The following is a 19,602-nucleotide window of genomic DNA, read 5'->3' as shown; positions in this document are numbered from 1 at the left end:
CACTGGAACATCTTCCTGACAACTCTGTGCTTCTCAAAAGAAAAATGCCTTATTTAGTCTAAGTTGCCTTGAAACGTTGGATTGCAAGTTTGTGTGTGTATAATTGTGTTAACCTGCCCGTCAGTGAATTTGGTGCGCTGAATTAAGAATAGCTTGGGAGAGGGAGTCTTTTTTTTTTTTTTTTTTTTTTTTTTTTTTTTAAAAGCTCTTCAAGCTGGGTTGTAGCCAAAAGCCTTTATACACTTTCTTAATCTCTAGCCAACGTATTTATCCCATTTGTTCAGCAATTGCAGCTGCACCAAATAAAAACTGTGGGTCATTGTACTTCTAATCTTGTTTGTTAGAAGATGGGTGATGAGCAACGCCATCCATTTGAGGGTGAACTCATATTTTGGGCTTTAACAAGTTATGTTCCAATTCATCTTTTAAATGGTCAGAGTGGTTGGAAAAGTTATACATGTAAATATAGTGACAAAGTCAGTGAATAGCTGCTCGTTTTTTTTGTATGCCGTAATCACAGTAACAAAAGCTATACTCTGCATTTGCATGACAGTCTTGCCACTACGCAAAATACTAGTGATGTGTGACAAGTGGCTATTAGTTGTCTTTAAAATAATTTATACCTTTTGACAGAAAAATAGACATTTTATTAAGACACCGGGGAACTGTTTTGAAATGGAGGGGGGATTAAAAAATACATGTGACCCCTTTAAAGGCTAGTTTACATGTACACACTGTTATGTACATGTAAAATGTAGTATCAGCTAAAGCATGCAATTCCAAAAGAAAATGCTTAAAAAATGGGGGGGAAATGGAAAATATGAATTAAAATGCTTGTTGGTTCATCTAAATGTTAAACTTAATGATTGTGCTGAAGTTTTGCATTTTTTTTCTTGAATTGAAGAATGAAATATGGGGTTTTATTGTCCAAAATACATAGGCATATGCCAATTTTCAGTTTTTTTTGTTTGTTTTTTTTTCTAAAAAAAAAAAAAAAAAAAAAAATACTCCTTTCACAAAACTCGTAAAGTGCATTTTTGGAATTATGACCTTGGTTCAAAATGTTCAATTATGAACTTGTTTTTTCTTTTAATTTGTGAACTGAACTTTGAAGTACTTCATGTCTGAATTGGACTATCCCAACATTGCACAAAAGTTTGCTGTGAGATAATTAGGCATGCTGTGTAAAATTATCCAATTTCAGTTATAATCCCTGTAAAGTGAAAATAAAAATGACGTATAAATTTGACTGGCTGTAATACAGTAAAGTATGTCATGCCGTGTAAAAGCCCCACAGCGAGAGGCGCTACCAGCTAACTTGTGGGCTGACCAGCAGCGTGCTCATCCAATATGTCATCGCCTCGCTCAGTATTTTCGTGTGTGGGTCCTCATAACAGAGACTCTTCAGAGAAAGGTAAACAATGGCACGTTAATCACAATGGCTCGCACTACAGACATGCGAGCACATGCTTTGTGGTATTTGTAACTAAGCATCGCCGGTTTAGAACATATTACTGTAGCCCAAATAATACAAAATACATAACACTTGGGAGTTTACGCAACACTGAGCTGTTCTGTAAATTGTAACTGCATGCTGTAGTGGTAGAAATGGCCCAAGTTATAACGATTCCCAATTCAGCTGGTTAGCTTTAACAGACAGCGTTCGGTAATGCTCGAATCATTTTTCTACAAGCTCCAACATAAGCTGAAGACTGCACCCAGCCAGCCATTAGTAACTTCAAGGACCCCTCTTAATGCTGTGAACATTGGCACTTTTTCCATAGATGTTTTTTTTTTTTAAACCCAAAATAGACACTTGTAATTTTAGGCTTGATTTCTGATGGTGTATTTGATTATCTGCCAGATTTTGGCCCGCCCACATTAAGGTCGAAACCTGCGTGAGCCTGCTGACATCAACGACAGGAGACGAGCACATTTCCTTGTACTTGTACGTTCTCGGTTGCTACACAGATCAACACTATTGGACTGTCCCCACTTCGTCTGTTATTCTTATGCAGTATTTACCAATTTAAAGTGAAAATAGCTTGAACAAATCTAAATGCTCTTGATCTAGTCTTGTAGAACTCTATTTCCTCATTCCCCGACCAAATTTAGACAATAGGTTTCGGCCTGACTGCAAATACGATGTCATTGTGATGCTCACATTGTATCCTGGGCTTTATTTAACAAGGGTTTAGCTTGTAAAACTAAGTGGATTTGATTTTGTTGTTGAATACTAATCAAACCAATAGTATAAAAAATTTAATGGGCCCTGGCCACTTTGTATAGAAGTTGCGCCCCTGAGGTCAAAAAGGTTAAACCCTGATGGAAGCAAAACATTTGTTTGAATAGGTAGGTAAATTGGTTGGTTAGTGATCTAATGCACCACTCGGCTTTAATTTGAGTGGGAGTGAAGATGAAGCTTTCAAAATTATCACGATTGTCTGTCAACTACTGCCTGACTATTGTGTGCCGCTGTGGTTATGGTTCATAAACGGTTAACTTTCCTGTGTGTGTTGTGGGGAGCACACAAACTCAGAGCGCTGATGTCTTGACAATGTCACCGTGGTCAAGTGAGCTTTTTAGCTCCAGCCCTTAACTCGTTAGCTCGCAGGCTAGCAAATGTAATGAACTGTTAATTTTCCCTTTGTCCTAGTTGTGTGCAGCTACAGGCCAAATGTCATTCTGCCAGCAGCTTGCTGCGTTCTGGGCTTAATGGCAGGTGTTAAAACAGCAATGAACATTTATCAAGTCCAGAAAAAAAATCCTGTGTCCTTTGCAACAATAACCCACTCTGCTTCTGATTGGCTAGCACCAAGACAGGATTCATACTTTTGATACTCTGTGTGGAAGCTCTTCACTAACACACAATTTAGGGCAGGTCTTTAACCAGGCAGATTGAATATGCTTCATGCGTCCCTGCTAATTTTGTCAGACACGGGATGCACAATAAATCATAAGAATATGATTTCATGCAGAACTTTGTGCTGTCAATATTCACATGGCTCTAACGAATATATACAAGCTTTTGAAGGCTCAAGCTCTTGACTCACATGATACCAGTTTGTACTTGAGGCTCCAAGACTGAGCTTTGTCTGTTACGACTGAGTGCTGACATCAGGGATACAGGGCCAATTTCCTGTTTTGACTACATTACAGGAATGAGTGGACCGTGCATGGACTCTGGTTGTTTTTCTTCATTTGAAACGTGTCTCACACGTAGTTTAGCCTCTTGGCTGCTGTCGCCCTTTCTTAGTCGCTCCTTAACTTGAAAAAGGGGACAGGCAGAGCACATTGTGGGACTGACTATAAAGAGGGCCCGAGCAGCAACCCCTCCAATGGACCTATTGTTATCGTAAGAATTTAAATGGTAATTCTAATCATTTGAAATATTTTCACGGTTTATCGGTGTGCCTACGTGGGTGTGAGAAAAGCAAAAGTGGCTTCCCTAGTTGGCCGTTGGGCTTGTCGTAGTTGGAGGATAAATCGGCCAATGAGAACTAAATTGGGGTAACTCCATTTTTGTCATTTTGCAGGGAAGTGATTTGTTTCTTGGCTGCAATAACATCTGGTGGCTTTGTCATGATTTATGAGGGTGCTGATCAAAACATTTTGATGAGTCCAGTCACATCCCATCCATTTTTTTTTTTTCAACGGGGTGGATGGGACATTGATAAGGGAGTCCACAGTGGGGGCTGAGCCCAGTGTTTGGGCAGGGCACTATTACCCGCCTTCCCCCCAGAACTGCCACTGCCTGACTGACATGACCGATGTTATTTACTTGTGTAAATTCTAATTGGCTGATTGTAGCACCCCTAGTGGGCAATGGACAGAGTATTAAGAAGGCTTCCTGGAGAACTGATTGTGACCATCTTGACTATATAAAAGGTGATGTGGGGAAGGTATGGCCTCTGAGCTGGAGAAGAGGTGTCCTCAAGAAGGAAAGGAGAATGTTTTCATTACAAACACCTGCTGGCTTGTAAATGTTGGCTGGGAGTCACCAAAAGCTTGCTCCATTGAAAGATATTAAAGTTCTTAAATTTTAGATCAAATGAGCTGGGCTCAGTACATCAGACAGCTGTAGAATTATGCGTAATGTGAATAATTCTTTGCAGTTTTCAGTGTTTTTTTTTTTTGTGTGTTTGTTTTCAAAAGTCTGACCCTTGATTCTTTGACAGACCCTTCTAACAAAAGCCCTTCAAAGGAGGATTGGAAACTTCTGTCGCCCTCCCCAGGTAAAACCATCGGCTGTTGCCTGTTCTGCTTCCTGATTTGGGTTGCTCGCGACTCACCTTAAGGCTTTAAGTGCTGTGCCTTGTTTTCTGGCTGCATAACTGACAGCATTTCCCATTTGTTACAGGGACAATATCTTTGCGGTTATTGTCACAGTAATATTTGGTGTTCAGCTTCTTGCCTGTCAAATATCCTATTGAAATGGGAAGTGTTTGTTGTACGTACAATTCATTATAGACATTTGCAGCATTCTGGGTTGAATGACCATCTGGCTGTTACTACTTTTGCAACACTTTAATTTCTCACTCGTGCATGCCAGCTGTTTTTCTTTCGCTCACTTATTTAGATGCGTTTTGGGTCCTAATTTGGCAGCATAGATTCAGCTTCCCCTCAAGGTTTTATTTATCATACTATAGTTTGTTTGGAGTAACTAGTGTAGGGGTTGCCTGTCACTAACTCCAGATGGTTGTGGAGTTTGTGACTGCTGTAATAAGTGTCAGACTCGAGGTTTGAAATGTGATCACTGAATAACTACTTGGGTTTTTATAAATAACACGACCTACGCCTTCTAAATGGCATTTGGGGACGGAGTTCTCAATGAATTGCATTGGCAAGGCAAGGTCACACACAGATCACTTGTCCAAGGGACTTTCAAGTCTCGACTTTGCTCTTTAAGATGAAATGAGGGCAAATGCTTTGGATCTACTGTATTCCACTTATTTCTTTCCATAGAATTTTGTTGTGCAAGCTGGTGGTGAAATCAGCCTGTGTAATCTAATAAACAAGTCACTATTGAATGAAGGTTTCTATAAAAGTACAGCTCTGTATAATGGCACCTTTTTGGATACAATGGTAAATGACTACCGTATTTTCACGACCATACGGCACGCCGTATTAAAAGGCGCAGTCTGTTACGGGTGCTATTTCTATATTTAACACATGCATACGGCGCACCGTATTATTGGCCGCAGGCATGGTAAAACTGAGTTCGGTTGTACTTTATTGAAGTATTTAACAATGTACTCACTATTTTTTTTATTTTTTTTTTTGGATCAACCCTCATCCACAAATTCAAGTCCTCATCTTCTGTATCTGAAATGAACAGCTGGGCAAGTTTGCCATCAAACACGGCAGGTTCCCTCTCGTCATTGTCAGTCAGTCTCGTTGCCATGCGGCGCCTCAGAAATTATGCCAGCTTTTACGAAAGCTCGAACAACAGTGCAAGCAGATGCGTTAGCCCAAGCATCCACAATCCATTCACAAATTGTGGTGTAACTCGCCCGGCGCTGCCTCCTAGTCTTGGTAAAGCTGTGTTCGCCATCTGTCATCCATCGCTCCCACGCCGCTCGCAACTTCACTTTGAACACCCTGTTTACGCCGATGTCCAGCGGTTGGAGTTCCTTCGTCAAGCCTCCCGGAATGATGGCAAGCTCAGAGTTATTGCCCTCAATCGAAGGGTGAGTGTAGAGACGCTTCTCCCGGCTGTTCTTTGCTCATTAATCCATTCCCAGAGTCTCGGTCCACCTCACCTTGTTTCCGCGGAAACTCAGCTTCGTCGTCTTGACTTGGCAAAGCTCGTTTTCCTGCTTCCTCCACTTGCAAACCATGGATTCGTTGATCTTGAATTCTCTAACGGCTGCTCGATTCCCATGTTCCTCCACGTAACTGATGGCTTGCAGTTTAAACTGTGCTTCATAAGCGCGTCTCTTCGTAGGTGCCATTTTCGGGGGTCCTTAGCCAAACCGATGTTGTTTTGCACTATATACCTACTGGGGGCGTGCCTTTAGCGTAGGCTTTCACGCGCACCCTTCCTTCCTTTTAACGTCGGCATGCTGTCCTCAGTCACGTCCGCCTTCCCTCTATATAAGCAGCGTGTCGGCAGGAAATGCTCCCAGTCAGTCAAGCGGAGCGCTCATCAAAGTCTCACAACAACCGTTACGGATTTTGGAACTCTGTGCACACAAGTCACGACGCATTAAGGCACCCCGTCCATTTTGGAGAATATTTAAGACTTAAGTCCTTATGGACGTGAAAATACAGTAAATAAAAAAGTAACTGTTAAACTCTTTGAGTTGCTGAGAAGCATCTGACACCTGAATCATTCTGATTGTCAGCACATTACATATCACATTTAATTTGAGCTTTGCACAGAAGTTCAGTGTATAATTTCACTATTTTCTTTTAGCTGTCAAGTGATTTCCAAGATTGGGTGTGTGCCATTGGGCAAGTGTGAGCGACTAGTCATCTGAGAGTAGGTCAAACTTGAGAACAGGACCTAATGAATTCTCTGGCTCTGCTTTGAGCTGTAGCTGCTTGGCGGTCATATCAGTTTACTGCTTTTTGCAACATTGCAGAGTTTTATTTACACGAAGGGGGGGGGGGGGGGGGGATGTTGGTCCTTTTCTTGTGCGTGTCTATTATGACTTCCTTAACATTGGCTGCACAACTGGGAGCAGTGAACTGTCTAACAGCCTACGTCGATGCTATTTGCTTAACTTATGTGGACAATGTAAAAGTAATAAAATACATTCTCAGGGATGAAATCCTTTGTACTAAGATCAGGTAAATGACTTGAAAAAATATATATATATAAAATAATGCATTACAAAACATGATGATTTCATTATTACATGCAGCATATAAAAGTACAACTCGTCAGTCACATCAAGGTCTCCATTTTCGTGACTGGTGTAAATCCGGCACTCCCTGTGGCATACAGTAACTGAGTGGAGGCGGGTTAGACCCGGTGTTCATTTTGTGGACCACTGCGCCCTGTCGTGGGTGTGATCACTGTAGACTTCAATCCTGTCCAATCGAAGCAGCTCCTCTCACCCCCATTAAATGCAGGGTGCTATTAGCGCACTGCAAGTCTTTGAGATGGTGGAATGAAGAAACTGATTTGCTGGAGTACAGTGTTTCAGGAACTGCAAGCAACCAAGGGCAAATGATGTAACGTTGGCGAAGAGATCACAGAACTGCACAATGTTGTGGGCACTTGGAGATCAACCCCAGTCCATGTGCGAATGCTGGCCAGTTGGATGTTTTTTTAAAAAGTAATGCTGATGTGTTCTACAATGATTCAGAGGGTTTGATGCGTATTGTTCACATTTTCCTTCACGAATGGATGACTATGACCAAATTGTCACTGCACCAGGCGCAAAAGGTAGTATTCTGGCATTCAAAGGCCACACTGTTGTGCCCGTACGTCTAGCTTGGCGCAGACAGACTGGTCTGCCGACTTGCCAAACGCCCAGCAAGCCTTGCACTTGCACGGAAATCTGGATACGCCAGTTTATACACTCCTCGGCAGATCCGCAGTCTTCAAAAAGAGACTTGCTTTTTTATTTTCTTTACCAACAGTTTTTGAATGTCACTGACTGACCCATTTGTCTGAGCAATCGAGATGGCGGTCTCATAACAAACATCTTAAGGAATCACTCAAGTTATATTGTACTTGGTTTTGACAGACTCTGTATTTTTCCAGAAGCCAATGTGAGTACATCGATTCAGATAAACACCACAGCTAGAGGTTCTGCAGCAGCTTGGGCCATACTCCCTGTGTGTAAGTGGACATCATCACGTGTACTTTATATTTCTTTGAATTAATGTCTATACAGTATGTTATAGTCTGCATCATGTATTCCTGTCAAAAGCCACTTTTTGTACCGCATAGAACATTACAAACACGTCCTGGTTTATTCTCAAAGTAGTCTCCATTGACCTTCCTCTTTCTGTAAACGGTGCTTCTAGTGGTGTAGGAAATGACTGATTGTAATAAACTGATAAATATTCCCGTTTGAATTGTATTTCACTTTTTGAAAGCATCAGTGAAAATCACGACGAGGCCATGTCTTAATGGTTTGTAACTGGATGGCACAATTTTAAGGTAGCATTTCCCTCCCCAAATGTTTAAACTTTAGTTAGAACTCTTGATTTTTTTTCTTGTCTAAAAATTGTGCCGATTCTCTCACACAGTGCTGTTCGCCATGGCAGCAGCAGGCGGCTATTTGATGTGGAGAAACTGGACATTGAAGAACCAGAAAAGCATGAACTTTGACAACCCAGTCTACCTGAAGACCACAGAAGAAGACCTCAACATTGACATCACACGGCACAGCGCCAATGTGGGGCACACTTACCCAGCGGTAGGTGAAAGGCTTGGAGCTAAAACATTCAATTAACCACCACATCTCACAACATGACTAGATCTAGTGAAAGAAATTGAGTAATTGGGGCAGATTCCCTTGGCATTAGATTCAAGAATTTCTTCTCAACAGAGGATCCGCTCATCTGCAGCCTTCCATAATCTTGAGTGCATTGTTGGCCATCCACCGAGCACATCCCCGGTACAGATTAAGCAGATTAACCTCAGACCACTCAAAGCTCCAAGGCAGGACAACGCTAACCTCTGCTGTCGAAAGACTTGACAGTATTTTAAAAATAAAATGCATGAATGTCGTCCCGTACTACATTTGTAATTTAGTACTCCTACTTTTCCCACAGTCCAATGACTACGGATTGAACTATGATGTGGTCAACTTTCAAAATACACAAAAAAAAATGGACCAATGTCAAAATCTTAGCATATCTCTGCTAGCACAGAAGCCTACATCTTCACTTTGCTTTTTGTCTTTTAACTTAATCAATACCGTCCCACTGAGGTTTATTTTTTGCCAAACATTTGGTCACTCAATTCTACAACCTTAAAGGCATTTGAGGTACAATGGTGTATACATATAATAGTTTGAATGAGTGACCATAGAGATGTGTTCTTCTGTTCTCCTTTTCAGATTTCAATCGTCAGCACAGAGGATGATCTCTCATGACAATGTTTTTTTTTTTTTTGTTTTTTTTTCTTCCCCCCCTTTTGTTCATTGGAGCTCATGGCACAGCATGTCATCCTCGTGTGATGATTGTCCCATCAACAGCAACATTGCTCACATTTAAGACAACATGCCTCCGGAAGTGCATTTATATAGTCAGTGGTGACAGTAACTGAAAGAAACGTTATTTATTTTGTAAATAATGCTTTGAATTCTGTTGCATTGTTTTCATTATTCTGGTTTTCCAGCTTCTCTCCCCTGCCCTGAAAGCAGTTTGACTTATTTTTTTTCCTCAGAGGAGAGGAAGTCTGTATTTATTACTCAATAGCCTCTTGCTGAGCCGGTTCTGGTCTATAGAACTTCAAATCACACAAAAGGCGTCAGTCCTCCTCTCACCGAAAAGATCAAGAATGCTGGACAGGTTTTAAAACTAGATCTGAATGAACGAAGTCTATCCTTTTTAAACTTACAGACTCTATATTATGTGACATCAGGAAAAGGATTTCATTTTTGCGATACCTCCTATATGTTCTCAATCTTTATATTAGTTTTTCTTGACAGCAGGATTTCAGCGTTTGTAACCATTGTACATATTTAGCCATCATTTCAGTCTATTTGATGCACTTTGATCAAATGTTTTGTGTAAATAAAATTGTATACACTTGACATGATCTTTTGCTATGGTTGGGCATTGTACCAGGGTTATGTTTCAAATGTACTGAACATAAGAGAGAAAAATGTCCACACAATTTGCTAAAGCTATTTTGTATGTGTGCCGTGGCTCTTTTCTAGCCGTGTACAGTTTAAACATTTGAAAGCTCTATCTGTAGGGGGAAATGATGAAATGATTTGCAAATCACTTGCATTAAAACTAATCCAGAACATTGTTCCAATCATGGCTTCCTGTCATTACTTTGTATGGAACACTATCTGCAGCTACCTTATTGTTTTTATTATACATTTGCTCTTGTATCATTATAGTGTGAAAGACCTTGAACTTGAAACACATTTTTTACAAATGTGTACAAGGTAAAGTGCTTAAATTGAACATTTACATTTACTTTCACACCAACACTATTTTGTCAACTTACATTTGTTTGAACCATACAGCATGTTTTGGTTGTATATCATTTCGCCATTCTGTAAAATTGATCGTTTACTTTGGCCTCGTAAAAGCCGGTTGAAACCGAAACAAATTTGTACTGAACGTTGGCTGTGCAGTCAGGCATCAAATCGACTTGACCTGACAACGCCAGACCTCTGGGTTGTGTCTGAACCGGAAGGTGTGAATTGATTAAAATTGGGAAGTGAGTTAATGTAGTCGAAGGCCCACTGAGTAATTTCGTTCGCTACAAGTCAAGCTACAGCTGTTCGTTCATCCAATTACAGTGCAGTTATTCACCCGTGACCATGAGACAAACTATATCAAACTCACTTTGATAGATCAAACCTAAAGTTTAGACTTTTTTTTTTTTCCATGGAACTTCAGTGATGGTGTGAAACATTTTAAATTAATTGTACTTTTGTTTAAACTATTTGCAAAAATGATATTGTTGTATTTTTCAATGGAGTCTTTCAGTGCCAACAGGCCTACATTTTTGTCTCCATTTCTTGTTTTAACTGGTAGTTGAGGTCAAATGTCAACATGGTATGCACATGTTGGAGGTCATGTTTCAATCAGTTTAAGGAAATCTAGACTTGGGTTCAATTAAGTTAAAAGACGCACGCTATCTATAGTGCCATAGTCAAACCAGATTGGTCAAGTTATATGATGGCTTCAGTGGGCGGAGAGGGATCAAGAGAGAGGATAATCCCCTCGAAAAACACCCAGATCATCTCAGAGCAACTTCATACCTCAACTGTGATGTCATTTCTGCCTGAATGATAATGTAAATCTATCCCAATGGATGACTTTCTCTTTTTGGCAAAATTGTTCACATTTGCGAGTGTGTACACTTTCATGTATGCTAGTTGAAGCATGTTGAGACGCCTCAGAGCCCGAAGCAGGAGTTTGTTCCCCGGCAGCCGAACTGCAGCCTTAAGGGAAACGCACGACTTTGTGGATCTGACCAGGATCTTTATGAAGCCATGGAATTCTATGCAGGTCAGACATTTAAGATCTTTTTTTTTTTTTTTAATATATAAAAGGGAAGCACTTTTGTCAGTTTCTTTGTGTGCACAGATGGCAACCTTTTAATGTGTAGGTCTTCCACTCGTGGGATCCTACTAATTATTAAAATATGAAGTATCTGTCAAATTTGATTTGATTTAAACTGAGTTTCATCACAATATAATCTACAGTTTAGCCAGTTAATATGGATGGATGGATAGTTTTGATTGACATTGCCATTCATTTAATAGTGCTTATTGTATGTGGTTGTCGTTTGCAGCAGTGTATCGTAAACTGCACTGCATCATATTGAGAAGTTATTAGTTAGTTATTTTGACTATCATGTATCTGAGGTAACCAAATTATTATACACAGCTGAATGAAGCAGTATGATGTAGTCCATTTCTACCCCAGTGCAAACTGCAGCCACAATAAAAGTTACATATTGCATTAGTTCCTGTGTCAATCACACAGGACTTTTGAGAAGTCAATTTGGAGACGAATCCGGTTTTTGATAGTCATACTGTATCACAATGTGGCTGCTCTGTATTTTTGCAAGGCTTTTTTTTTTTTTTTTTAACAGTAGCTTTTCTTCGCTGATGATCTTCATGAACCCCAAATATTAAGTAAGCATATTTTAATTGGGACAGATTTAAACACCAAGTTAACAGAACTGTGGTGATGTGTCATAAGTAATTGTTTTATTGCTTTTGATTCCTCCCTTTCACATTTTTGTGTAGAATCTAGGCAAAGATGTCTATGATCTTTATGCTGAGGATGAAGAGGAGGAGGAGGAGGATGCATCGCCCCCTTGCATTCTGCTTTCTCCCACAAAGAACTTCACACTCAACATCAATGTTGGGGGAACTGTAAGTCTGCTATACCTTACATGCAACGTCTTAACGATTGTTCTCAGCAGTCATAGCGCATAACAAATGAGACCGCCTGACATTAAGACACCGTCCAGCACGGCAATGTGCTTTAATGTGGATTCTTTCATTTTCAGAGCGCTCTCAGTTTTACTATATTGAACAGCAATCAGGATTTTCAAATTGGATTTAGCTTTTTGTACACAAATGTGACCCGGTTCACTTTTATTTTTTTTTTTTAATAAATCTATAAATACAGCTGTTGGCGGAGATCCAATCCGTGCAAATTTCGAAGTGTAGTACTTAATAAAGGTGAAAATCTTAGGAATTTATTTTCCCAAACCATTTCTTTAACCTTGGGTAATTGCTCTATTATTTCAAGAACCCTATTTATTTTGTAGGATATGTATTCCCCTCAAATTCATTTTGTTCATCACAATTTTCTTTTTGAGAACATTTCCTAATCAGACTTTGTCGTAGTCAAACAAACATGCAAACATTCTAAAAATAAGTTTTAAAATGAAGTAGTGGTTCTCAGTTGAGAGGTTTGAGAATCTCCGGTCAGGCCCCCGCGTGTGGCGTTTGCATGTCCACCTTGTGCTCGCATGGGTTTTCTCCGGCCGGGTATTGCGCCGTCCTCCCACATTGTGAGAGTGATTTGTTGTTTGTTGATTGGCTGGCAACCAGTCCAATGTGTACCTCACCTCCTGCCCAAAGTCATCTTGGATAAGCTCCAGCTCACCTGCAACCCTAATGAGGACAAAGGGGAACATGGATGGATGGATGTTTTGTGATGTTTCTTGTTTTTCTACGTGGCAGGTGTACCACCTGCCCTACAGGTTAGCTGTCAGGCACCCCAAAACACGCATCGGTCGCCTCGCCACATACGCAGACCATAACAAGAAGTTGGAACTTTGTGACGACTACATTGTCCACAGCAACGAGTTCTTCTTTGACCGGGACCCCACTATTTTCCAAAATATATTCAACTTTTATAGGTAAAACAAACTGTGACACTATGGAACTTAGTAATTCAAGTAAACCACAGGCCAGATGTACGCAACAACACAATCATGCTGGGTCTTCTCTTGTCCTCTCTACCAAGGACTGGGGTGTTGTGGATTAAAGATGAGCTTTGCCCTCGGAACTTCCTGGAGGAGATCAACTACTGGGGCGTCAGGATCAAGAACAGCCAACGCTGCTGTCGGATCTCATTCGAGGAGAGGCAGGACGAGCTGAACGAGCAACTGAAGATACAGAAGCAGCTGATGGCAGAGGTGGGTCTGCTTTGGGATCTGCTGCGCTCCGGTGAAGAAATTCTGTTTCTCATTTTTATCAATTGCATTTCCCTCCCAAATTTGATTTATTTGTTTTAACCAGAATGCCAATGAAATGAAAGAATTGAAATCATTGGCAATACAATGGTTAATAAGGCTCCGTGGTCATCGCCCACATTCCAGAGACACGCATGTTAGGTTAATTGAAGACTTTAAATTGTCCGTGAATGTGAATGCTTGCTTGTCCATACGTGCCCTGCGATTGATTGGTGACTGTCCAGATCATGTTCCGCCTCTTCCCAATAGATAATAGGAATAGGGAATGAATGCAAAATAGATGCGAGGATACATGAAAACACACCATAGCAGTTCCCAGAATCCAATGCCACAACAAAATGACCACCTTCACAATGAATTGGCATACCCCAGCTGGATGAACTTCAGATCGTGTGATAGAAGAAGTTCCTGTTGTTTTGCCCGCGAGGGGCTCTTAGGAGTAAAGCGAGTACATTAGAGCAATCCAATTGGAGGTTTTGTGACTTTCTGGTGTTGACGTGACATTATTGCTGCATAATCACCTTTCTGGCTGTGAGTTTGCCATCTGCTGTTCTTGCAGATAAGGTCCAATAGTTAGTAAGAGATAAGTATATGCTTAAAAAAAAAAAAAAAAAAAAAAGTGCTCCCGCCGCTTACTCCTCTTTTTATTTGTTGCTGCTGTTGACATGCAAAATGTGATAGATATTGAGTGGAACTTTATCATATTAATGAACTTTCACCTTGTAAATGATACTGACCACAAAACTGTCATCTACTTGAATCCCCTTGCACTGTTGCGGTTAGTTTTCTTCCCTAATCTAGCGTACGTGTTGGCTGACTAAGTGTGTCTGACCTAAATGAGAAAAGGCTTCTTCTTGGCACCCTTTTACCAATATCTTCCCATCCCAGTCTTTAATCTGACAGTTTGTCATACCATGATTAACCTTGAGATTTAGGTTAGGTTGTTGGTCGTGAAGATTTCGGAGAAATATGAATCAAATATTCCTTTGAGCGTTTACAAGGTCTGACCACAAGGCCAACTGCCTTATTGACAGCTGACATAAATTGCTTGGAGTCTAGATTACGATTTCAGTGTTGAATAGATTATAAATGGTGATATCTACTTTAACCAGTCAACGTAGATAAAGATATAGACATAAAGTTAAGTGCAAATAGGTAACCATTTGATAAACGGTGACGTAGAAAAAAAAAAACCATACAAATATTTTTTTGCCCTAAATTCATATTCAAAAATAGATGAAATGCAGGCACCGTTTGACGAGAAGTTGCATTGCAAAAGTACTGGGTTACTTCAGCTGATACCTTAACAAGGTATTTAGTACCGATGAAACTAACAAAACGTCCAAAAATAAATATTAAAAACTTCAGTTCGGTCATAGGTAGTGTCTCAGAAGATTGGAATAGCAATTTCATTTTTCATTTTAAAGCAGTGCAGGCAACACTATTGTATTGCAGTTATTTGCTGTGAACAATTTAAGTCAGAAGTCGATTTTTCAGTGTTTGTAGTTTGGGTTTCGGGGACTTGCCTCCTAATGAAATAAACAAGCTCTGCATGAATTCATGGTGTTCTGCGTGACATTTGCATCATCCAAATTCAGAGCATCGAGGTTGTCTTTTTCACGCTCCAAAAGTGGTTTGCTCCTCTTTGACAATGCCGGCTCCACCTGGCCTGTGTGACTGAGTGGCGGTACAAACGTGACGATAAAAGTGCTTATTTTGCACCTGCGATTTAGCTCCATGAGGGGTATTATCCCCATCTACTGTCCGTTAATTCCAACTGACAACTCGGCCTTTCTGCCCACGTTACCTTGAACGATACCATTTCTGTGAGCTAGTGCCGCTCATGTTCAATGCGCTGAACTACTAGTAAACTCACTTTATTTCTGGTAAGGTCACTCTACTCACATTTACAGAGTACAAACATACGTGTTCGTTAATGTCACGATATGCGGCTATGTGAAGCACACGAAGGTTTAGGTAGTCAAAACTATCCTTCTCAAAGATATGTGTTGACACCCGAGTATGTGGCCTTGCGGTTGAAACACAAGACAGTTGCAGTACGGGTCTATGTGACCCTTGTGACCCTTGTGGTTGAAACATCAATGCAAGAAATAGAATAATGGATCTAGTAAACAATACAATTCCCAGAACATCTGACAGACGACTTTGCTGGAATGCAGTACAACTTGCCTGTATTTCGTAAGCGTAGGCAGAGTTTCTCTCCCGTCTCCTGCAGGTGGAGATGGTGGCGATGGAGGAGGAGGAGGCCTTGTATCAAAACATGGTCTTTGGACGCACCCGCTGGAAGATCTGGAACACGATGGAAAAGCCCTTCTCCTCTATTACTGCCAAGCTGATGGCCGTCGCATCGTCCATGTTTGTGCTGATCTCACTGGTTGCCATGACGCTGAACACCGTGGAGGAGATGCAGTATAAGGTGTGAAGGGGGCAAACTGGGGAAACGAGTGAGAAATAAACATCCTCCATCCATTTTGTATAGCTCATTACATTGTTGCGGGTGAGCTACTTGACATTTTCAAAGAAATATACTGTAATGCACCGACTGAGGAACCCTGTTTATTACACTGGTTAGTTTGCAGTGATGTGAAGCTGTACTGCATTACAGTAGACGGAGTGTTCCTAAAAGTTTGCTTGCCTCATTTAGCCACGTGAAATTCCAATTATCAGAAACATCTGCACGATGCAGTGGAGTTTGACTTCACTACAAACATGGTAACACATGTATTGTTCAAGTAATACCCTTCTGACAGTGTTAATCAGAACTGAGGATTTAAGAGAAGTTTAATACAAAAACTATCAGTGATGCTAGGAAAAATCAACAGTCTGATTTTGTGTTCCAGACGCCGTCGGGGCAGCTAAGCGGCAGGTTCTACGGTGAACACGTGGAGACTTTCTGCATCGCCTTCTTCACCCTGGAGTACGTTCTCCGCATGCTGTCTGCTCCCAACATCAGAAGATTTGGACGCAGCGTCCTCAACTCTGTCGACCTGATTGCCATCTTGCCACACTACTTGCAGATGGTCCTGGAGTGTTTTGATGAAGAGGACATACACTTGCATTCCGGAGACATTGAGGCTATGTCGCGTGTTGGGAAGGTAAAAGCAGCACACTTGGTTTCTTGACATCTGAGTGAATTGTGACACACCTGAAACATGCTGGTGTAACACCATGCAAAAGTTAAAAAAAAGAGAAAAAAAAAGCCAAGATATCAGGAAGAGAATTGTGGACCTGCAGAAGTCTGCTTCATCCTTGGGTGCAATTTCCAGATGCCAGAAGGTGCTACGTTCATCTGGTCCAACAATTATACGCAAATATAAACCATATCCAACCCTCCTACTACTCAGGAAGGAGATGGTCCAAAATGTGCCTATCAACCCAAGAACAAAAGCACAAGACCTTGTGAAGATGCTAAGAGTATGTCATTATCCGCAGTGAAACGATTACTCTAAAGACATGGGCTGAAAGGCCACTGTGCCAGGAAGAAGCCATTCCTCCAAAAGAAAGATTACAGTTTGCGAATGCATAAGGACAAAGACCATTTTTTGAGACAGCTCCTGTGGTCTGACGAAACCCAAATTGAACAGTTTGGCCGTAATGAGCGTTGTTACGTTTGGAGGAAAAAGGGGGAAGCTTGCAAGCCCGAAAACACCATCCCAAAGTGAAATACAGGGGCGTCAGCATCACGTGGGGTTATTTTGCTACAGGAGGGACTGGTGCAGGAAGAAAATACCTGTGACTGGACTGTCGTAATCATGATCATCGTGTGTGTTGGTTCTGTAGTTGGGCCAAGTTCTGAAGATCATGCGATTGATGCGGATCTTTCGGATCCTGAAGCTGGCTCGCCACTCGACGGGCCTCAGAGCCTTCGGCTTCACTCTGAGGCAATGCTACCAGCAGGTCACATGCTAGCTATACTTGAGTGCTCCTCAGCTGGACCGCTTGTAGTGACATCATTTGTGTGTGTTTAGGTGGGCTGTTTGCTGCTGTTCATCGGCATGGGGATCTTCATGTTCTCAGCCATGGTGTACACTGTCGAGCGTGATGTTCCCAACACTAACTTCACTTGCATGCCACTTGCTTGGTGGTGGGCTGCTGTGAGTCAATACTTTGACATTCTGTCTTCCGTTGCCAGCCCGGTATTTTATTTTAAAAAATGGCGAGATTTTAAGAGGGTACTGACGACGTCATCATCGTGTCTCCAATCCCACAGGTAAGCATTTCCACGGTGGGCTACGGCGACATGTTCCCAGAGACCATCCTGGGCCGCCTCTTTGCCTTCGCCTGCATCGCCTTCGGCATCATCCTCAACGGCATGCCCATCTCCGTCCTCTACAACAAGTTCTCGGACTACTACGGCAAGCTCAAGGCGCAAGAGTACGCCGCCGTCACCAAGGCTCGCGGCGACGTGCACTTTGCCCGAAGGGCGGCCAAGAAGTTCGCGGAATGTTATCAGGACGCCGTTCAGTCGAGAGCGACGCGGCTGCACTGCCAACTCATTAACACAGCAGAGGGGGGTGGGGAGCTAACGTCATGAAAGCTTATGGGGTCTCTCATGGTCACACTAAGCACACTTGCCCGTGACTTTCGTTTAATGTTAGAACCTCACAAAGGGCTTTTGTCCCACAGGCCTGTCGTGTAGCATCGGGCTTTATTTGACTGTTTAGGGCACCGTACCTCGCACTTTTGAGTCCGAACAAGTCGTCGGAGGTAACAAGCCACATTAACAGCCTATTTTTTTTTGTGCTCAGGACAAAGCCTGTCTGATATAAATAGATTGTGTTTGCGCCGTATTTTGGCATCTCAATGCCAGTGACATGAGGAGCTTCATTTTGGCACCCCAAAACTTTTTTCCTAATAGGGGAAAAAAAAGTGCTTTTCTGGCATCTACTGGCAATTATAAACATTTGGGGAAATCATTTACTTGCAGATTTCTGCTGTTATAACTATATTAGCGGGGCAACACTGTATTTTTTTCAATTATGACCCCTTCTTTTTCTTTTTGGACATATTTTGCACGGGCAGTGACTGCCCCCATCAACCTCACATACTTCGCATGTCCTTTTGGTCCATTCTCCATTCATCCTTGTTAGGACCCTCTTGCAGGGCCGGTCCGTCAAACTACTGAATGCTAAAAGGAAAATGTTGCTTGGTCATTGACTAAAATCCAGGTGAAATCTTCGATAGCTGAATCAATCACTTTCAAGTGGGGAACCTGCACCTATTTGCAATAACTTAACTATCCTTTAACATGGCAAACATAAACATCGATTCATATTTCAAGAAACGCCTAATTAATATTACAAACTCTCTCCTCTGCTGAGGGTAAAAGAATTTGATGCGACCAAAGCCAACTCTGGAAACATGTCGAAAAGCCCAAAACTGTCCAGAACAAAAGGGAGAAAGAGCAACAACTTGCAAGTTGTTGCTACTTTTGGTTTGTCCCAGTAGGTGTTGCAACAGAAAGTTACTCGCATGATTTGTTTGGCAGTGATGAAATGAAGAAAATGTTCATTTAAATTTTTGTGTGGCATGTTGTAAATTAAAGGCGATTGTTCAAACTATTGCCATTTGACTTTTTTGTAAGTGTATGTTGAGGGGGGTGGCACTAGTAGAATGAGATGCTAGTACTAGTGAAGCAAAGGTAGTAACTAGAGGGATAGTAGTATGCAGTTGTCAATTAGAGCACAATTTTGCCTCACTAGTAACCGCCGTCGTACTAGTATGTACATTGACCTTAAACTGGATATAAAGGATATCCATGCAGAAAGGGAGCATTTCTTCAGTGTCAAGAATATCAAAGCCAGCATTTTATTTGCTAAGGATAGGAAGTACATGCTATTCATATTCAGTGTAGTATTGTTCTTTCTTACTTCCACTTCCCTTTTTAAATGTCTCGCAGGGGAACAACATTGCAAGTGAGACGTGCGTGTTAATGTGTCATGGAGGCAAGTGTGTTTGCGTCACAGGTGCCAAGCGACCAGATGGAACAGGGCACACGCACTCATTTGAAGACTGCAACAGAGAATTAACATTGAGAGTCATCAAGCCTTTCTCACAGTCAGCACTGTGACTCTTAATTCGGTTTATCTCGCAGTAGTAGATGAGGCAACCGCACCTGTCGTTTTGATCTCAATAGCACGAGCTTTCGGAAATAATTGTCAAGGTGACACAAAAAAACATCTTTTCAGAATAGCGGGATACTTTAAATAGAA

At 41.5% G+C, this 19,602-nt stretch overlaps 2 protein-coding genes across 3 annotated transcripts in view; both read left to right on the top strand.

Moving 5' to 3' along the window:
• vldlr (very low density lipoprotein receptor) overlaps window positions 1-9,949 on the top strand; it is a 30,375-nt gene extending 20,426 nt beyond the window's left edge. The window contains exons 17-20 of one of the 2 annotated variants that reach the window (XM_061799028.1): window positions 4,179-4,235; window positions 7,718-7,795; window positions 8,209-8,378; window positions 9,024-9,949. In XM_061799028.1, the coding sequence (XP_061655012.1) occupies window positions 4,179-4,235; window positions 7,718-7,795; window positions 8,209-8,378; window positions 9,024-9,059 (341 nt within the window). In that variant the 3' untranslated portion in view covers window positions 9,060-9,949. The remainder of the gene's footprint in view (window positions 1-4,178; window positions 4,236-7,717; window positions 7,796-8,208; window positions 8,379-9,023) is intronic. The other variant, XM_061799029.1, reaches the window with a different exon arrangement.
• A 690-nt stretch (window positions 9,950-10,639) lies between these two features.
• On the top strand, window positions 10,640-19,283 carry kcnv2a (potassium channel, subfamily V, member 2a). Its single transcript, XM_061799039.1, has 9 exons — window positions 10,640-11,160; window positions 11,907-12,035; window positions 12,855-13,033; window positions 13,141-13,312; window positions 15,606-15,806; window positions 16,231-16,485; window positions 17,171-17,287; window positions 17,359-17,484; window positions 17,601-19,283. Exons 1-9 carry the CDS (start codon window positions 11,035-11,037, stop codon window positions 17,922-17,924), a joined length of 1,629 nt encoding a protein of 542 aa, XP_061655023.1. The 5' UTR covers window positions 10,640-11,034; the 3' UTR covers window positions 17,925-19,283.
• The last annotated feature ends 319 nt before the right edge of the window (window positions 19,284-19,602 follow it).

Source organism: Phyllopteryx taeniolatus, chromosome 15, assembly GCF_024500385.1.
Source record: "Phyllopteryx taeniolatus isolate TA_2022b chromosome 15, UOR_Ptae_1.2, whole genome shotgun sequence".
In the NCBI taxonomy this organism is placed as follows: Eukaryota; Metazoa; Chordata; class Actinopteri; order Syngnathiformes; family Syngnathidae; genus Phyllopteryx; species Phyllopteryx taeniolatus.
Note: the sequence above shows the minus strand (reverse complement) of the source record. Positions and strands in the feature narration are given on the sequence as shown.